The following is a 15289-nucleotide window of genomic DNA, read 5'->3' as shown; positions in this document are numbered from 1 at the left end:
CCCCCCGGGCGCATAATAGGGGAAACATAGCAAATTCTTCAAAATCCTTGTCCTTCTGTAGGAATGACAGGCTTTTGTCCAAAGTTGGTAGGAAATATCCTTGGGTGAAGGGGAACCAATTTTGTATAAACGGTGTGTCTGACCTCACTGGGGGCAGAGAGGCAGGGCCAAATAAATAGCTTTAATATCCTTTCTTCTTCCGTTAAGATGAAGGTATTTTGACCAAATTTGAACAGTAGCATCCTATGCGGAAGGGAAATGAATTTTGTGTAAATGGTGTGTCTGACCCCCCTGGGGCCTGAGAGGTGGGGCCCAATAGAGGTAATTTAGCAAATTCTTGAAAATTCTTCTCCTGTATGAATAACAGAATTTTGTCCACATTTGGTCTAAAGCATCATTGGGTAAAGGCGACCTGATTTTAGGGGAAACACAGCAAATTCGCCAAACCCTTGTTTTCCTGTAGGAATGACAGGATTTTGTCCAATTGCATAAATATAACCCCTGACTAACCATGTAATACATGTACACTACCAGCAACATCTAGCTATTCCAACTTCAATTTTACTAACATTTCCAGATGAGCGATACAGGCCCTCTGGGCCTTTGTTTATAACCTGTCAGCTATTAGCCACTCTTAGAATTATGCAGATCTTATTTCAATGTAGAAAGTATATAACACTATATGGCATTCGTCAGGTGTATTTTGTTCCGCCCCGCGGTACTCTTGTTAAATGTTAAAATGGGTCTTTTGAATGACTTTTAGTCATAAATACTGATATTTTGCCTGTAGCTTTATTTTATATCACTTTTAGTGTTACAAGTGTGAGATTTAGACCAGGTGAGCTATGCAGGTCCATTGGGCCTCTTGTTAATAATAGATTGATTGTCATAATGTAAGACACTCAGCATAGGCCTCTAGTTTGTTTTTACCTTGAATGTGTAAACTATAGATTTCCCACTTTTCCTGTATTTCTATATTAACTTGTTTTTTTCTCTGTTTGTTTCAGTATGTATTTGGCTCCTTCATCTCAAGAGACAACACCTACAAGTTTCTATACAGTCTCTGGAAAAGGACACAACATCAGGTAAGGCACATGCAGTTGTATGCTGTCAAATCTAACCCCAGTGTTGTTGCTCATTTCTCTTTACATAGAGGAGAAAACATTTTAAGCAGTTGGGATTTTGTTTCTATCTTACATCAAACGGCTGCATGTTTACCTATGTACCTTTTGTGTTGATAAAAAAAATATAGACTTCTTCTTCCACTGTTAAATATTGACCATGCATGATGTCATTTTGAGCTCACCTGGCCCGAAGTTTGCCAACAGAAATTACTTTCAAATTCACAGAGGTCAAATATGTTGAAATTTCAAATGACTTCCTTTTCAGAACAAAAAGGCCCAGAATTATGATATTTAACTGGTAGATTCCTTTGATAGAGCTTAACAAAGCTTGGGAACAAAAATGACCTTCACCCTATTTCAAAGCCAAATATATCAAAAGCTTCAAACAACTTCTCCTGAAAAAAAGAAAGACAAAGAATCATGATTTTTGTCTGGTAGCTTCATTTGACACAGCAATGCAAAGTTTGCGAATAAAAACGACTTTCAAGGTCACACACGTTTCAAAAAGTGCAAACGACTTCTTCAGAAGAACCAGCCAGTTGAGCCTGTGATACAACAGTATATTGTCCGTCGTCCTTAATCGATCAACTTTTTCTTTGAATGACTTCTTCTTAAGAACTGGTGGATCTAAAGCCATGATATTTGCAGTAGATTCATAGGACGGAGCGCTATAAAGTTTCCTCAAATGAATTACATTGACCTACTTTCAAGGTCACAGGGGTCAAATATGTAAAAGTATTTAAACAACTTCTTCTGAATAACCAGGAGGCCCAGAATGATGATGCTTGGCCAGTAGATACCTGGCATGAAGTACTATAAACTTTACTCAAAAAATGATTCAACAGATTCAATTCAAAATCATAACAAAGTTTATTATCATAACAGCTTAGACAAGTTCAATAACCACAAATATCTGACGGTAACTTACTGAGTGAGGGCTCTTGATACTCTTTCCGAAAAGGTGACCGCTGGATATCTTTATTAATATTTAGCTCACCTGGCCCTTTGGGACAGATGAGCTTATGCCATGGCTCAGTGTCTGTCGTCCTGCATCTGGCGTCAAGATTTTACTTTAAACAACTTCTTCTGCGTAACTAAAAGGACCAGGATGATGATATTTGACCAGTAGCATGCTTGAATGAAGGGCTACCAAGTTTGTTAAAATGAATGACCTTCACTCATTAAAGGTCACAGGTCAATTGCCTTAAAACACCTTTAAACAGCTTCTGCATAACCTAAATGTCCAGGGTAATGATATTTGGCTAGTAACATGCAGGCATGAAGGGCTACCAAGTTTGTTCAAATGAATGACCTTTACCCATATTCAAGGTCACAGGGGCCAACTATGTTGAAAAGTATAAATGACTTCTTCTGAATAACCAAAAGGTTGAGGGTGATGATATTTGTCCAGCAGCATGCTGAGATGACAGGCTACTAAGTCTGTTCAAATGAATGACGTATGTATGTCCAAATTTAAAGAAGTCAAATATATTGAAATCTTTAAACAACTTCTTCTTAGGAAGGTTTATTTCCATACAACGGCCAACAATTAGTATCGTATCGTAATCATTGGAGTTATGCATCCTGAATATTTCACTATAATTAATAGTTGTTCTCCTCGGTTTCAATAATGCAATACTACATTCATTCCATGATGTTGTATAACACTTATTAGGGCTTTTCACTTTTTGTGAAAAGACCTATTGTTTTTGTTATTAGCTCACCTGTCTGAAGGGCAAGTGAGCTTATGTTATGGTGCGGCATCCGTAGTCCGTCCTTCCGTCCGTCCGTCGTCCGTCGTCTGTCGTCCGTCGTCTGTCGTCCGGCGTCCGGCGTCCGGCGTCAACTTGTTGTTTAAACAACTTCTTCTCAATAACCAAAAGGCCTAGGAAGATGATATTTGGCCAGTAGCATGCTGGGATCAAGGGGTACCAAGTTCGTTCAAATGAATGACCTTGACCCACTTTCAAGGTCACTGGTGTCAGATATCTTTAAAATCTTCAAACAACTTCTTCTCAATAACCAAATGGCCCAGGGTACTGGTATTGGGCCTGTAGGATGCTGGGATGAAGGTCTACCAAGTTTGCTCAAATGAATGACCTTGACCCACTTTCAAGGTCACTGGTGTCAGATGTCTTTAAAATCTTCAAACATTTTCTTCTCACTAATCAAATGGCCCAGGGTACTGATATTGGGCCTGTAGCATGCTGGGATGAAGGTCTACCAAGTTTCCTCAAATGAATGACCTTGACCCACTTTCAAGGTCACTGGTGTCAGATATCTTTAAAATCTTCAAACATTTTCTTCTCCCTAATCAAATGGCCCAGGGTACTGATATAGGGCCTGTAGCATGCTGGGATGAAGGGCTACCAAGTTTGTTCAAATAAATGACCTTGACCAACTTTCAAGGTCATTGGGGTCAGATGTCTTAAATTTTCAAACAGCTTCTTCTCAATAACCAAAAGGCCCTGTGTACCGATATTGGGCCTGTAGCATGCCAAGATGAAGGGCTACCAAGTTTGTTGGAATGAATGACTCAAACGACTTCCCAATAACCAAAATGCCCAGGGAGTTGATAGTCGGCCAGTAGCATATGCTGGACTTTGACTTATGTTCAAGGTCACAGGGGTCAAATGTCGTAAAATCTTCAAACAACTTCTTCTCAATAACTAAAAGGACAAGGGTACTGATATTTTGCCTGTAGCATGATGGGATGAAGGGCTACCAAGCTTGTTCAAATGAATGACCTCGACCCACTTCCAAGGTCACTGGTGTCAGATATCTTTAAAATCTTCAAACAACTTCTTCTCAATAACCAAAAGGGCCAGGGTACTGAAATTAGGCCTGTAGCATGATGGGATGAAGGGCTACCAAGTTTGTTGAAATGAATGACTCAAACGACTTCTCAATAACCAAAATGCCCAGGGAGTTGATATTCGGCCAGTAGCATATGCTGGACTTTGACTTATATTCAAGGTCACAGGGGTCAATTTTTTTTTAAATCTTTAAACAACCTCTTCTGAATAACCATGGGTCCAAGGATGTTTATACTTTGCAAGTTGCATCCTGAGATGAAAGGCTATACAATGTGTTCAACATAATAACTTTGTTCGACTTTTAATCACAGGGGTGAAATGTTCAAAAAAAAAATAACAGGGTCTTTTGAATGAATTTTAATCATAAATACTGATATTTTTCCTGTAGCTTTATTTTAGATCACTTTTAAGGTTACAAGTGTGAGTTTTATACCAGGTGAGCGATGCAGGCCCATTGGGCCTCTTGTTTTTTTAACTAATATAACATATTTGATTGCTTACAAACTTATATCAGTCATGAGTATTGAGTAACAGCTTATGGAGCTTATATTAGAATTATATATAATAAACAACAACACACATTACTTAAAGTGTTCATCGTTGTCCAGTAGATGTGTTACCGGACTGTGTAGAAGCTGACTGACGATGTCCGCTTTTATTACCCGGGGTCCAGGAGTGGGCTGTTGCACGTATTGGGGTTCCATGACTGGAGGGATGGACTGATTTAGTTGATGTAACGTTGGACGAGCGTCCGTTGTGTACTGTGGCTAATGATAATAAATAGAAATAGTTTAAAGAGTATATAATTTATTTACAACAAGAATATATCAAAAACAAATTACGCTCTCACATTCACACGCACTATCTAACAGATAACTAATAATACTACAGTCTCTTTCATCTTCACTCCTTGACGGCACAGATGACCCAACGTAGACACAGTATGTTTCGAAGTATCAAATAGCGTAGCTACAATGCAGTATAATACTGATCAGATCACCAACGGTGATAAATGTTAGCTCAATAACGCTAACACACCTTTGCGTCTGTACAAAGGTAATGTCCCGCAAGACATACACATCACAAACCTCCAATGACTGGATAAGGTTTTATGTCTCTCGTTGAGACGCTGACTCTTCAGTCCTGGTTGATGGCCTTGACCTGGTCAGCCAGACATCATCTTCTGAGAAGCTGACCTTGACCCCGTTGAATAGGTAGCATTCTGGTTGGTCCCGTTGCTTCTTGCTTGTACGATGCCATACTATAAGCTCTGTGTGGTCACCCACAATGACTGGTTCCCCGTCATGTGAAGCTAAAATATATTAATATACAAAGATAGAACACATCACTCTCTCATACAACTTATTACTAGACATGCAAGTGTATCAAAATATTCAAAATAGTTAATGTCAATCAAATAATAGTTTTACCATTACATAATGTTAATGAAACTATAATAAATGATCTAAACTAATGTGCAGGTCCACAAATAACTTATACATCACGAAATCTCAAATACGTACTCTATTTCCACTCCCGACTTCCATACATTTTACACGCGCACAGTCGCACAGTAGACTAGAAGCTAATACAATGTACCAATGGATCAGTGCTTCCATACATTTTCTTATTGAACCGATACACGTTAACAGTGATCAAACTGATATTTACAATATACACATACATCTGACTACTTATGTATGCATTTACTATACATTTGCTATTGGATACTTGACATAATAAATGTCAAAAACCATTATTAAACAGTGTAGAACATTGTAACACAATAACAACAATCGTCACGCATGAGTGGACCCCACCGATAAACAGAAGGTTTGACCGATAAAATGCAGGTATAACGCAACGATACCCGAGATATAGTTACAGAAATAGAAGAGAGATATAAGATACTCACCACAGACTGTCTTCTGTGCTCATATTCACACTGGAATATCCTATAATTCCATCGGGTGTACAGAGACGATAAGCCAACACCAGCTCTACCTGTATAGTACGTCGTCTCTCCCACGCTTACCTATTTCCGCCCGTGATTCCTACCTTCCACCTAACGGTCATAACGGTATTACAATACTTACCAATACATGCGGAAGTGACAGTTGATATATCGGGTGTAGAGGGCCGGTTTCCAAAACGGCTCCTTCTCTGATTCAAATTTCCTGTTGGTGGTGCATTGCCCATGCCGTTGTGGTCACAAATCTATAAAGTATGAAGATTTAGGTCACTTGGTTTGTTTTTTATGGCTCCTCAAAGTTGTACCTTTCAGAAGCTGTCTAAGTGTTGATAAAATGTGCATGTTATGTAAAATATTAATGAAAATCTAATCAAATGATGGTCACCGTAAAGAATACATTCATGGCATGATTGTGACAAAAAATCATGTTTCCATCGCGCCATTTGGCTGTTTTATGGAAGAAACAATCTCAAAAATGCCATTTTCGATGATAACATTTTAGACACAAAAACTGTGTTTTTTAGAGAATACACCCTTTTATGGGCGTTGGATGCAAACCAATTTTTATCCTATTAAACAGTACGTAATATGCTATTGATGAGAGGAAAAATCATCAAAATGTAAGTGGTGGAACATTTTCAAATGTTGGGTTGAATTAGCCTATGGTTGAATTGCCGATTTTCGACTTTCTTTAGATAATTAACAAAAAAACGAGAGTATTTGCTCGGTATGTTGAGAATATGTACACAGATATGAAAAAAAGTGAGAGAAACACTTTTTCATAAAAAAAATCCAAGATGGCTACTTCACAAGTCCCCGTGGTTGAAGACATTGGCTGACAAATAGACAGAACAACAAACAAAACGTGTTCCTTATGATTTTGGTTGGTTTTCGCATTTACGGGAGTGTTCATAGCTACGGGCGATTGTATAATACCTATATTTATAAGTTTGGTTAGTCACATGGTAACGGGGATCTTTCATATCGAGCCCCAAACATACTTTCGACATATGCACTCCGTTGCCGCATGGAAAACTATTTCAAGTTTTGTCGGAATTTCTTTACCTGTGGTTGTAATGGTCGAGGGTTTTCCAGCGTCCTGTAATACCCAAGGTAGTACAAGATACTGGAGATGTGCGCACACATTCCCATCGTTCTCTCTCCAACTGGGCACTGGCAGTAGTAGTCCTTTATTGGGGCCTCAACATCGGGTGAAACGGTGAACCGTATCCAAACGTTATATTTCGTTTGGCTTTTGTGTCGAGAATGTATTTGACATCGGAGAAGGTCTGGGGAGTGCTGGTAAAGCCACACCTCATAGTCTCCGTCATCACTTAAATGTTCGGCGATGTAACCAGGAGCCAGAGATATCTGATACGTTCCACACGTAATGGTTCTCAAGTAATCAAGATCGAGACGGGGAAACAGTACGGAAGATGCATCCATCTTGACAAACTCGGACCTTGCCCGTCTAGATAGATCCGGATCTGTCTTGACTCTCTGAGCTAAACCATTCGGTGTTGTCAAACGGTCCTTCATACGTTCAGCCATTAGCCTATCTTTGGCATCTCTCTCTGGAGATCTCTGGTAGATCGGTCCTCTAATACCATTCAGACAGGCTGTGACGGTTCGAAGCAAAGCCTCGATGACATTGATAAAGCTGTTAGACACCAATTGCGTTCGGAAGAACGTCCAGTGTTTCAGACGACCATGATAGGATTCCACAATCCACCTCGATTTGGTGATAGTTCTGTCAAGATTTGCTTGGACGTCAGAATGTTGACTTTGACCGGGTTTCAGGTATGACGGCATGCTAGCATTGAGGCCAGAGGCTTCGAGAACTGGTAGGACATCTCTAAAACCTCGGTCAACGACAACGTTGTCGTCTGGTTGTAGCCAAGTAACTAGCTTGTCCATGACTTTTTTTGTAATTGTAGCATCATTTTCGCTGCCAGTGAATGGTCCTACTGTGTCCAGAATGTAGCCATCTGGTAAGGCGATGCTCATGAATTTGAGATAGTTTCTCTTCTTCTGGCCACAGTAGGACATTCTCTGGAGCTTGTGGTCGGAGCTTTTCTGGATATAAATATAGGTGCCATCTAATATGGCAGTGGCTTTATCTCCAAAAAATGCTTCTGAAAAGACAGTATTGTGCCCGAGCAACTGTTCTCTTGTCAAGTGATCCGGACCTAGAAATTGTGGGACTATCGATGTGTCTAATGCCTGTACTATGGAGTGGAAAGTTTTGGACACACTTGACTTGGAAATTCCAAAAAGAGAAGAACACTGACTCCAGGAAATGTCGGTTTTCAGTTTTACCCAGAACAGTAATAGAGCATCGTGTGTAGTCTTGGTATATATACCAGATGAAAGATATGGGGAACAGTGCGAGTGGATTTCGAGGAACTGATCTTTGGACCAACCTGTCCAGGCCATGCATGCCGAGTCATCAAGAGAAGAAAAGCTTATTGTAAACGCAGACTGGTTCTGTGAAAGGACGTGCGACACCTCTAGGAGGTCATTAATGATTTCGGACGATTTTGATGGTAACTGAGATTCCAAGGAACCTCTACCATCAAGGACAACCTCTGTAGACGGATCTAAGTCGTTACCAATAAGGTGAATGGAGCAGACGCGGGATGAGGTGGGACACCACAGTTTGTGTGAATAGATCAGGTGATGTCTTGCACGTTTTGGTAAGACTGATGATTTTGTTCCATTTCTTGCAAAGGTAACAAGACAGAGACAGCATTTTTTGTGTGAAGATGATCCATTCAAAAGATCATGAAGGGTCAGCAACGGCAGGATATGGGACGGGGAGTCGTCTTCTTCCTCTATTTCCTGGTTCTGCTCGGGTTCAGGTTCAGGCTGATTTTTGTTCCGAAGATACTTCATGTAGCACTTCTGGCAAATAAGTGCTTGTTCCTTTGCTGACATCAATCCTTGTTGCACCAGCGTATCTAGGAGCCATTTATATTGTGGACTATTTACATTGCGTGCACTTCTGTTCTTATTGCCACTACGTTTCTTGAAGTATACTTGACACCCTTCTCCAACACATTTACCCTCCATCTTGAAACAATAACGATTGGTTTATGAAGCGTCGATAAAGTAACAAAATAGCAAGCCACCGATGATTGCTGTAAACAGCTAATACTTAGTAGTTTGGTACAATTATGCGAAAATGTGTGATAAATAACGAACAACTAATTACACAAAATAACAAGACAATATAATAAATCACATTCAATACCTCCAAGAAGCGCAGAATTGATTGATTACTTAGAACAAAATAAAGTATTTCATATGGATAATCTATCTATTCGATGTGGCGTGGTCGGCAGGCACAAAGAAAGTGAGACAAGTCAGGGTCCCAACCCTGACAGAGCCACAACGCTTTGGAGATGGGACAATAAAACAAGGAAAGTGAGACAAGAATAGCTAGCGTCGAGTCAATGATTCCGTAAACGTATAGACAAAGACAAGAAGATACGGATAAATGTACAAGGCCACACGATCAGAAAATTCAGAAGAGGACAACTTGAGATAGAACAGTATTCATGTATCAGGGTGTCCTCAGTGTAAATCTTTATATCGATACTGTTTATTTAGTCGTTACACATCATAAAACTGTCATGAAAATATCCGCTCTGATATTCAATATAAAAGTTTGTATATAATAAGCTATATAATAGGGTTTCAGACAAGGTTGTTACTCATTTCCCCTTTTCTTTCAATTTACAACCACATTCAGGCGGCGATATGAGAACGTTCCACCACATGGAATTAGCTGATTTTTGGTACACATATGAAACAAGTAAAGCTCTATCCGATTTTCTGATGGAAATTTGCATCCAAAACTATATAACGGGAGAAAATTGCAATTTTATGGCATTTTTCTTCATAATTGTGTCTCTGCAAGTGCATTTTCATCCGAGANATTATGGTTTATAATGGCAAATGATACTTTGAATATTACATGTTAATAACTTGATTGGAATTATAACCTTGAATTGACAGTTTGATACTTTGAAAATTTTGAGCCAGCCCTACCCCCAAGGGCTGTAGGGTGGGGCTCAAAGGAGTCAGTGTGCTAATATTTCTTCATTTTCCTTGTTAAGAATCAGAGGTGCTAGTTTCAAATCCTTTTTAGTTTGAAATCTGTATGCTAGATATTGAGTAAGGTGGTTTTATTGTTTTTTGTCACTTTGAATAATATTTCTGTTCATGTTAAAAACAAAATCAACTTTCTGTATAAATATATCAGGTGACTGTTAAGGCCCATGGGCCTCTTGTTTCTTTTTTTTTTCTGTTTCAGTTTATTTAGTTTTGCTCTTGTGTGTTTGATGTCATAGGTTTATATATATTGTTTTTGCATCAGTGTCTCAGTGTACAGTACGCGTCAGGTGATTTGGTACGCAGTCGCCCGCCGACAAATTTTAATCCCTGTCGCTCGTAGCCGCGGGATGATCGCGGAAGAAACGCCGGCTATATCAAGGTAGATCCGCCGGCTTTACATTGATAAGCCCTCCGCGACTATCCCGCGTTCATGGGTGATGGGGATTAAGTCTGGACAGAGAAAATACAGTATATTACTAGTTGAAGTTTTATTCAAACTTTGGGCCATGTTTGTGTCTGCTGTGGCCGCTGTTCCTGTCTACGGTACCACAGATGCACAGTAACAATCGGCACACCGAACAGAAAGCGCTACTTGAATTTCCCGAACGGAAAAGAAATGCCAGCACATACTAGGGGGGGAAACTCGTCTTGTAGTGGATATTTAAAAAGAAACAAGTTCCACGAGATCTATCTAAAATTACCCATGTATGCTTAATATAAAGTAGCATTGCCTTGTAACGTGATAAACATTGGGGCAACATTTACGATGTGCAAGTGTCGGTTAATTTGACTAGATTACACGATTTCCCCTTTAAACAATCTAGATTATAATTGAAAAGGACCGGTACGTTAATTAACACATCATTATAAGTGTCTCCGTTTAGTATGCATTGTATAAAATGTTATCACAGTTTACTGATCAACATAAGTTTATTGAAAAATCTACCGAGGCGGACAAGCCGACTGTCCCTGCACTGTGAAATCACCAAAAATTATTGGTTGGTCTGAAACGTCAATCACACCTCAGCACAGTAGCCCTCCTGTCATAATGGGCGGAGCTTACGCAATACACCGCATCATGCGACTGATTAGATGGTGTGTATCGTCGAGGTGCCGCCCACTCAATTCCCCAAATTTTCGTGTTTTTTTGTGTGTTTGTAGAAATGAAAAATAAAAAAGACGGTTATATTAAATTATGAACAGAATGCAAATATTGGTCCTTACAAGTCTACACTTTAAATAAATGTTTAATATGGTTTCTCCTACCTGTAACATGGACCTCGCTAATTTCAAGTTACCTAATCTTATTTTATTCCGTGTGTATCAATCGGAGACAACAAGTATTCGTTTGATTTCATGTGTAACTATTGCAATACAAAATTATATATAAAACAAAATCAGAATTAAATATGAATATAATTTAGAAGTTTTAGACCAACTACGTTTTGAAAGTTAACTGTATTGCATTTCTTTAATTATGGTCCCTTTGACACTGTTAGGTTTCAATTTAAATTCGTCTAATATACCGTATTCCTTCACGGATGGTCATGTATAAATTATATATATATACATGTACATACACAGTATCATCGTAAGACCAGCTCTGCTCATATTCCTACAAGAATATTTCAGTTTTTGTCATATTTTCGTACTTTTAACAAATATATGTTGTTTCTATGTATAATACTTTTTGAAGAAAAAAACAATCGCATTAAGTCCATGCCGGTCCTTAGATTTGATCCACAGAATCTGTTGATGTTTTTTTTTATAAAAATTCAAACTAACGTGGTGATCCATTTTCATACGTTGGTAAAGTGTCAAAATGATCCTGATATGTGTTAAAACTATGTATTATCAATACTTAATAAAATTCCAACGAATGTCATTTCACACAGAAATGTTTATAATAATATAAAATGCCGCCGCCGTATATTCCGCTGACAAATCCGCATCTCTCTGTTGATCTCACATTTCTTTCAATGCCAGCGTTCCAAACCAAATGCTATAAACTTCATTTCTTCCGTTTAAGAATAATAATACATATACAAATACAAATGGAATATAATTAGGAAACTACTTTCGAAAACTTCACACGTGCTCAACAAAAGTGATAACCAGCATCGATTACCATATTTGTATAAATGTACATTTTTTTCATTTCGACTATTACAATAGATATGTATTATAATAAATAAGATAATTTCTAACGTATTTTTCAGGAAACAAAAAAAGTACGGGTAAACAAGATCAAACCTATATCACAAAATTGAAATTCGTCGCTTCAGTAAGATTTACCCAATCTAAGTTGCTAACTATCAACGATAAGAGAATGGAGTAAAAACAAATATGAACGAACTTAAGGCACAGAGTCTAAGAAAACTGTGTTATTTCTCAAACGAAGAAGAGTTCCAAGTTGTTCTACGTTCTATTTTTACTTTCTGTTAATCAGATGTATGTGAAATTTTCTATTCCTCTAAAAATAACGAGAATTCAACAATATGTGTACCATTTCCAGAGAAGTGAGTGACTACTTTTTAAATACAGAAATTAGTGAAATTCGATCTCTGGAATATTTCATAAACTCTTTTTCAAAATTATGTTACGGACAATTAGATCTTTATATAGACATCGTACAACTCTGATCGTAGACCAGTGACCGTTGCAATTCTTACCAGGTTAATTTTCCGTGTTAATTGCCTTCTCAAAAAATGTTCGGTTATATAAATAATGAAACTAGTTATCGTACCGAGTACGTATTGTTAGTATCATATAAGAAATGCTTGTATTGCAGTTCTCTTTAAAATCGCCATTCCTGTACAAAATATACAGCCCAAGGCGAAAAGCAGGTACCGAGAGTTTCACACCTGTTTGGATGGCGGTTGGGGGGTATGTTGTATTGCCGTCCAGGTAGGGTACTTTCCATTGTATCAAAATAGTTTGATTGGCAGGTGTTAAACACAGGTGAGAGAAACTATGGTTTCAAGTTAATTGCTTAATTGCTTTTATGATAAGTGTAGCGGAAGTAGTGGGGGGTGCGAGGCCCAGCTGGGGGTTGGCCTCCCAAAGGTAAGTTTTTGAATTCAAGGTCTCTGGATCAAATTCCCGTGTTTTCTGGAAATTTGGGGATTAGATTTAAGCAGACGTTATTTATGTCTCTGATATTAATTTTGGATTTTTTTTTTAGAAAACATATTGCGATTTTTTTTTGAACGCAAGAAAAGGTTTGAAATACACGTATATTAAATATGTTTTAACTCATCAAAATTATGTGTACTCATTTGCATATAGCTAGAAAGCTACGCGCCTGCACGATGAAAATAACAATAATAAACTAAGACATGAGATTGCAGCAAGATTTGTTCTTCAACTTCTTGCGTAATTGTCAGTAGCAAGGTCACAGTTCACCTCATCAAATGATCTGGTAGGCTTGTTCAATATTTGAGACACTAACGTCCTTTTTTACTAGCCAAAACAATAACCGGCGCTTGGACCCTTCTTACTGTTATAATTAAAATTGTTCCAGATTGTTCTATAATTTTCAAGTGCAGTTTCCTGTTTATACATTAAAGATGAATATGTCCAGTACATTAACACAGAATGAATGGTAAAGCTAACCATGCTTGACAACTTTAGACACCCTGCACCCTGTTAGCAGGCAGCTAGCTACCTGCTGTGGGTCAAGGGTCGCCGCCGCCGGTACCTGTAGTGTTGCAAACGCTTTTTACCCTCTGTTAGAATATGGACTAGTCAAAATCAGTCACATTTGGACGAAATATTAAATTCTAGGGTTGAAAGCATATCTCCAAATCATTCTGTGTCGTGTTTGTTTTGTAACATCTGTCAAGTTCGAAGGCCAACCGGACACAAGGCTCTATCACTACGCTAATTGGAGACGAGACATTTTGTTTCGTGTACTGGTTTGTAATATTTCCCAATAAACTTTCAAACAAAGTGTACACACAAGAAAATGGAAGAATTTTACACATCTCAGTTACTCGTCAAAGTATTTCGGCTTCACCTGATTGACATCGCATTACGTAATGTACATCAACAGCGCCACCTGTAACTTGGTCGTCGAAAGCAGCTGATTTTCTTTCGTGAATTTATGCAACCTTCTGACTTCGAATACGAAATAGAGCAAGAATGGTTGGTGCAAATAGCTGACCATCCAAGACACCGTGTGCTGCTTAAACAACTGAAAGATAGCTTCGTGTTACTCAGAGACGTTAGTTATTGTTACCTTACATAATTGTTTTATTCCGACCGATTTCCACCCGATAATCTGACGTAAACGTAAATGATATTTTTTCGGACGTACCAAGTTCTACTACTATATTGTATTGCATGAAATAGTCGTGTATACAGCATATAAATATACCATTCGGGCATCCTGGACTGTCAGTGCTAATCAGTGTACAGTACAATAGTTAGCTGCCGATCGACAAGTTAATCCCCAACGCCCATCCGCGCAGGGTGGGCGGCCCCCCGCGACTTTGCTCAGGTGATTTCTCGGTGGGGCTTTAATCCCCTTCGCCTGCGCGACGACTGTCGCCCGCGCGGGGTTTCAGTACCAAATCACCTGAAGTGTACTGTATGTCTTTATGTATGTACATGGCATTGGCATTTTTTTGCTTAATATCTGCTTATGTGTCAATAATAATATCTTATATGATGATGATGATGTCTGATGATGATGATGTCAGATGATGATCTTTGTATAATATGTATGAAAAATCATGTACTTATGAACAATGTCATATATGTTTTGTCTTGTCTTGTAAAAAATGAAAAAATAATAAAAAAAAAAAATGAAAAAAAATGAAGGGCTACCAAGTTTGTTCAAATGAATGACCTTCGCCCATATTCAAGGTCACAGTGGTCAATAAATGTTTAAATCTTTAAATGATTTTTTCTTTATAACCAAAAAATCCAGGGTAATGATATTTTGCTAGAAGCATGCTGGGTTGGAAGACTATAAACTCTGTTCAACCTAATGTCCTTGTTCAACATTCAAGGTGACGGGGGTCATATGTTTAAATCTTTTAATAGGTTCTTATGAATCAAACACTGATATTCTGCCTTAAGTTGTATTTTAATCCACTTTTAAGATTATAAATATGAGATTAAAACCAGGTGAGCGATTCAGGCCCATTGGGCCTCTTGTTTTGTAAATGGATAGACAGTCCTCATCATATTTATTTTCGCTGTTATCAAAACAGCAAATAGGGTCATGCACTTCACATAACAATATCACTGTA

The 15289-nt window shown here is 38.3% G+C and overlaps 1 protein-coding gene across 2 annotated transcripts in view; it reads left to right on the top strand.

Moving 5' to 3' along the window:
- LOC110452728 (GRAM domain-containing protein 1B-like) overlaps window positions 1-15289 on the top strand; it is a 92752-nt gene that overhangs the window by 37398 nt on the left and 40065 nt on the right. For both annotated transcript variants that reach the window (XM_021501375.1, XM_021501376.1), the window contains exon 7: window positions 1008-1085. In XM_021501375.1, coding sequence (XP_021357050.1) covers window positions 1008-1085 — 78 coding nt within the window. The remainder of the gene's footprint in view (window positions 1-1007; window positions 1086-15289) is intronic.

This window comes from Mizuhopecten yessoensis, unplaced genomic scaffold (genome assembly GCF_002113885.1).
Source record: "Mizuhopecten yessoensis strain PY_sf001 unplaced genomic scaffold, ASM211388v2 scaffold6859, whole genome shotgun sequence".
Lineage (NCBI taxonomy): Eukaryota > Metazoa > Mollusca > Bivalvia > Pectinida > Pectinidae > Mizuhopecten > Mizuhopecten yessoensis.
This window is presented reverse-complemented; position numbering and strand designations above follow the sequence as displayed.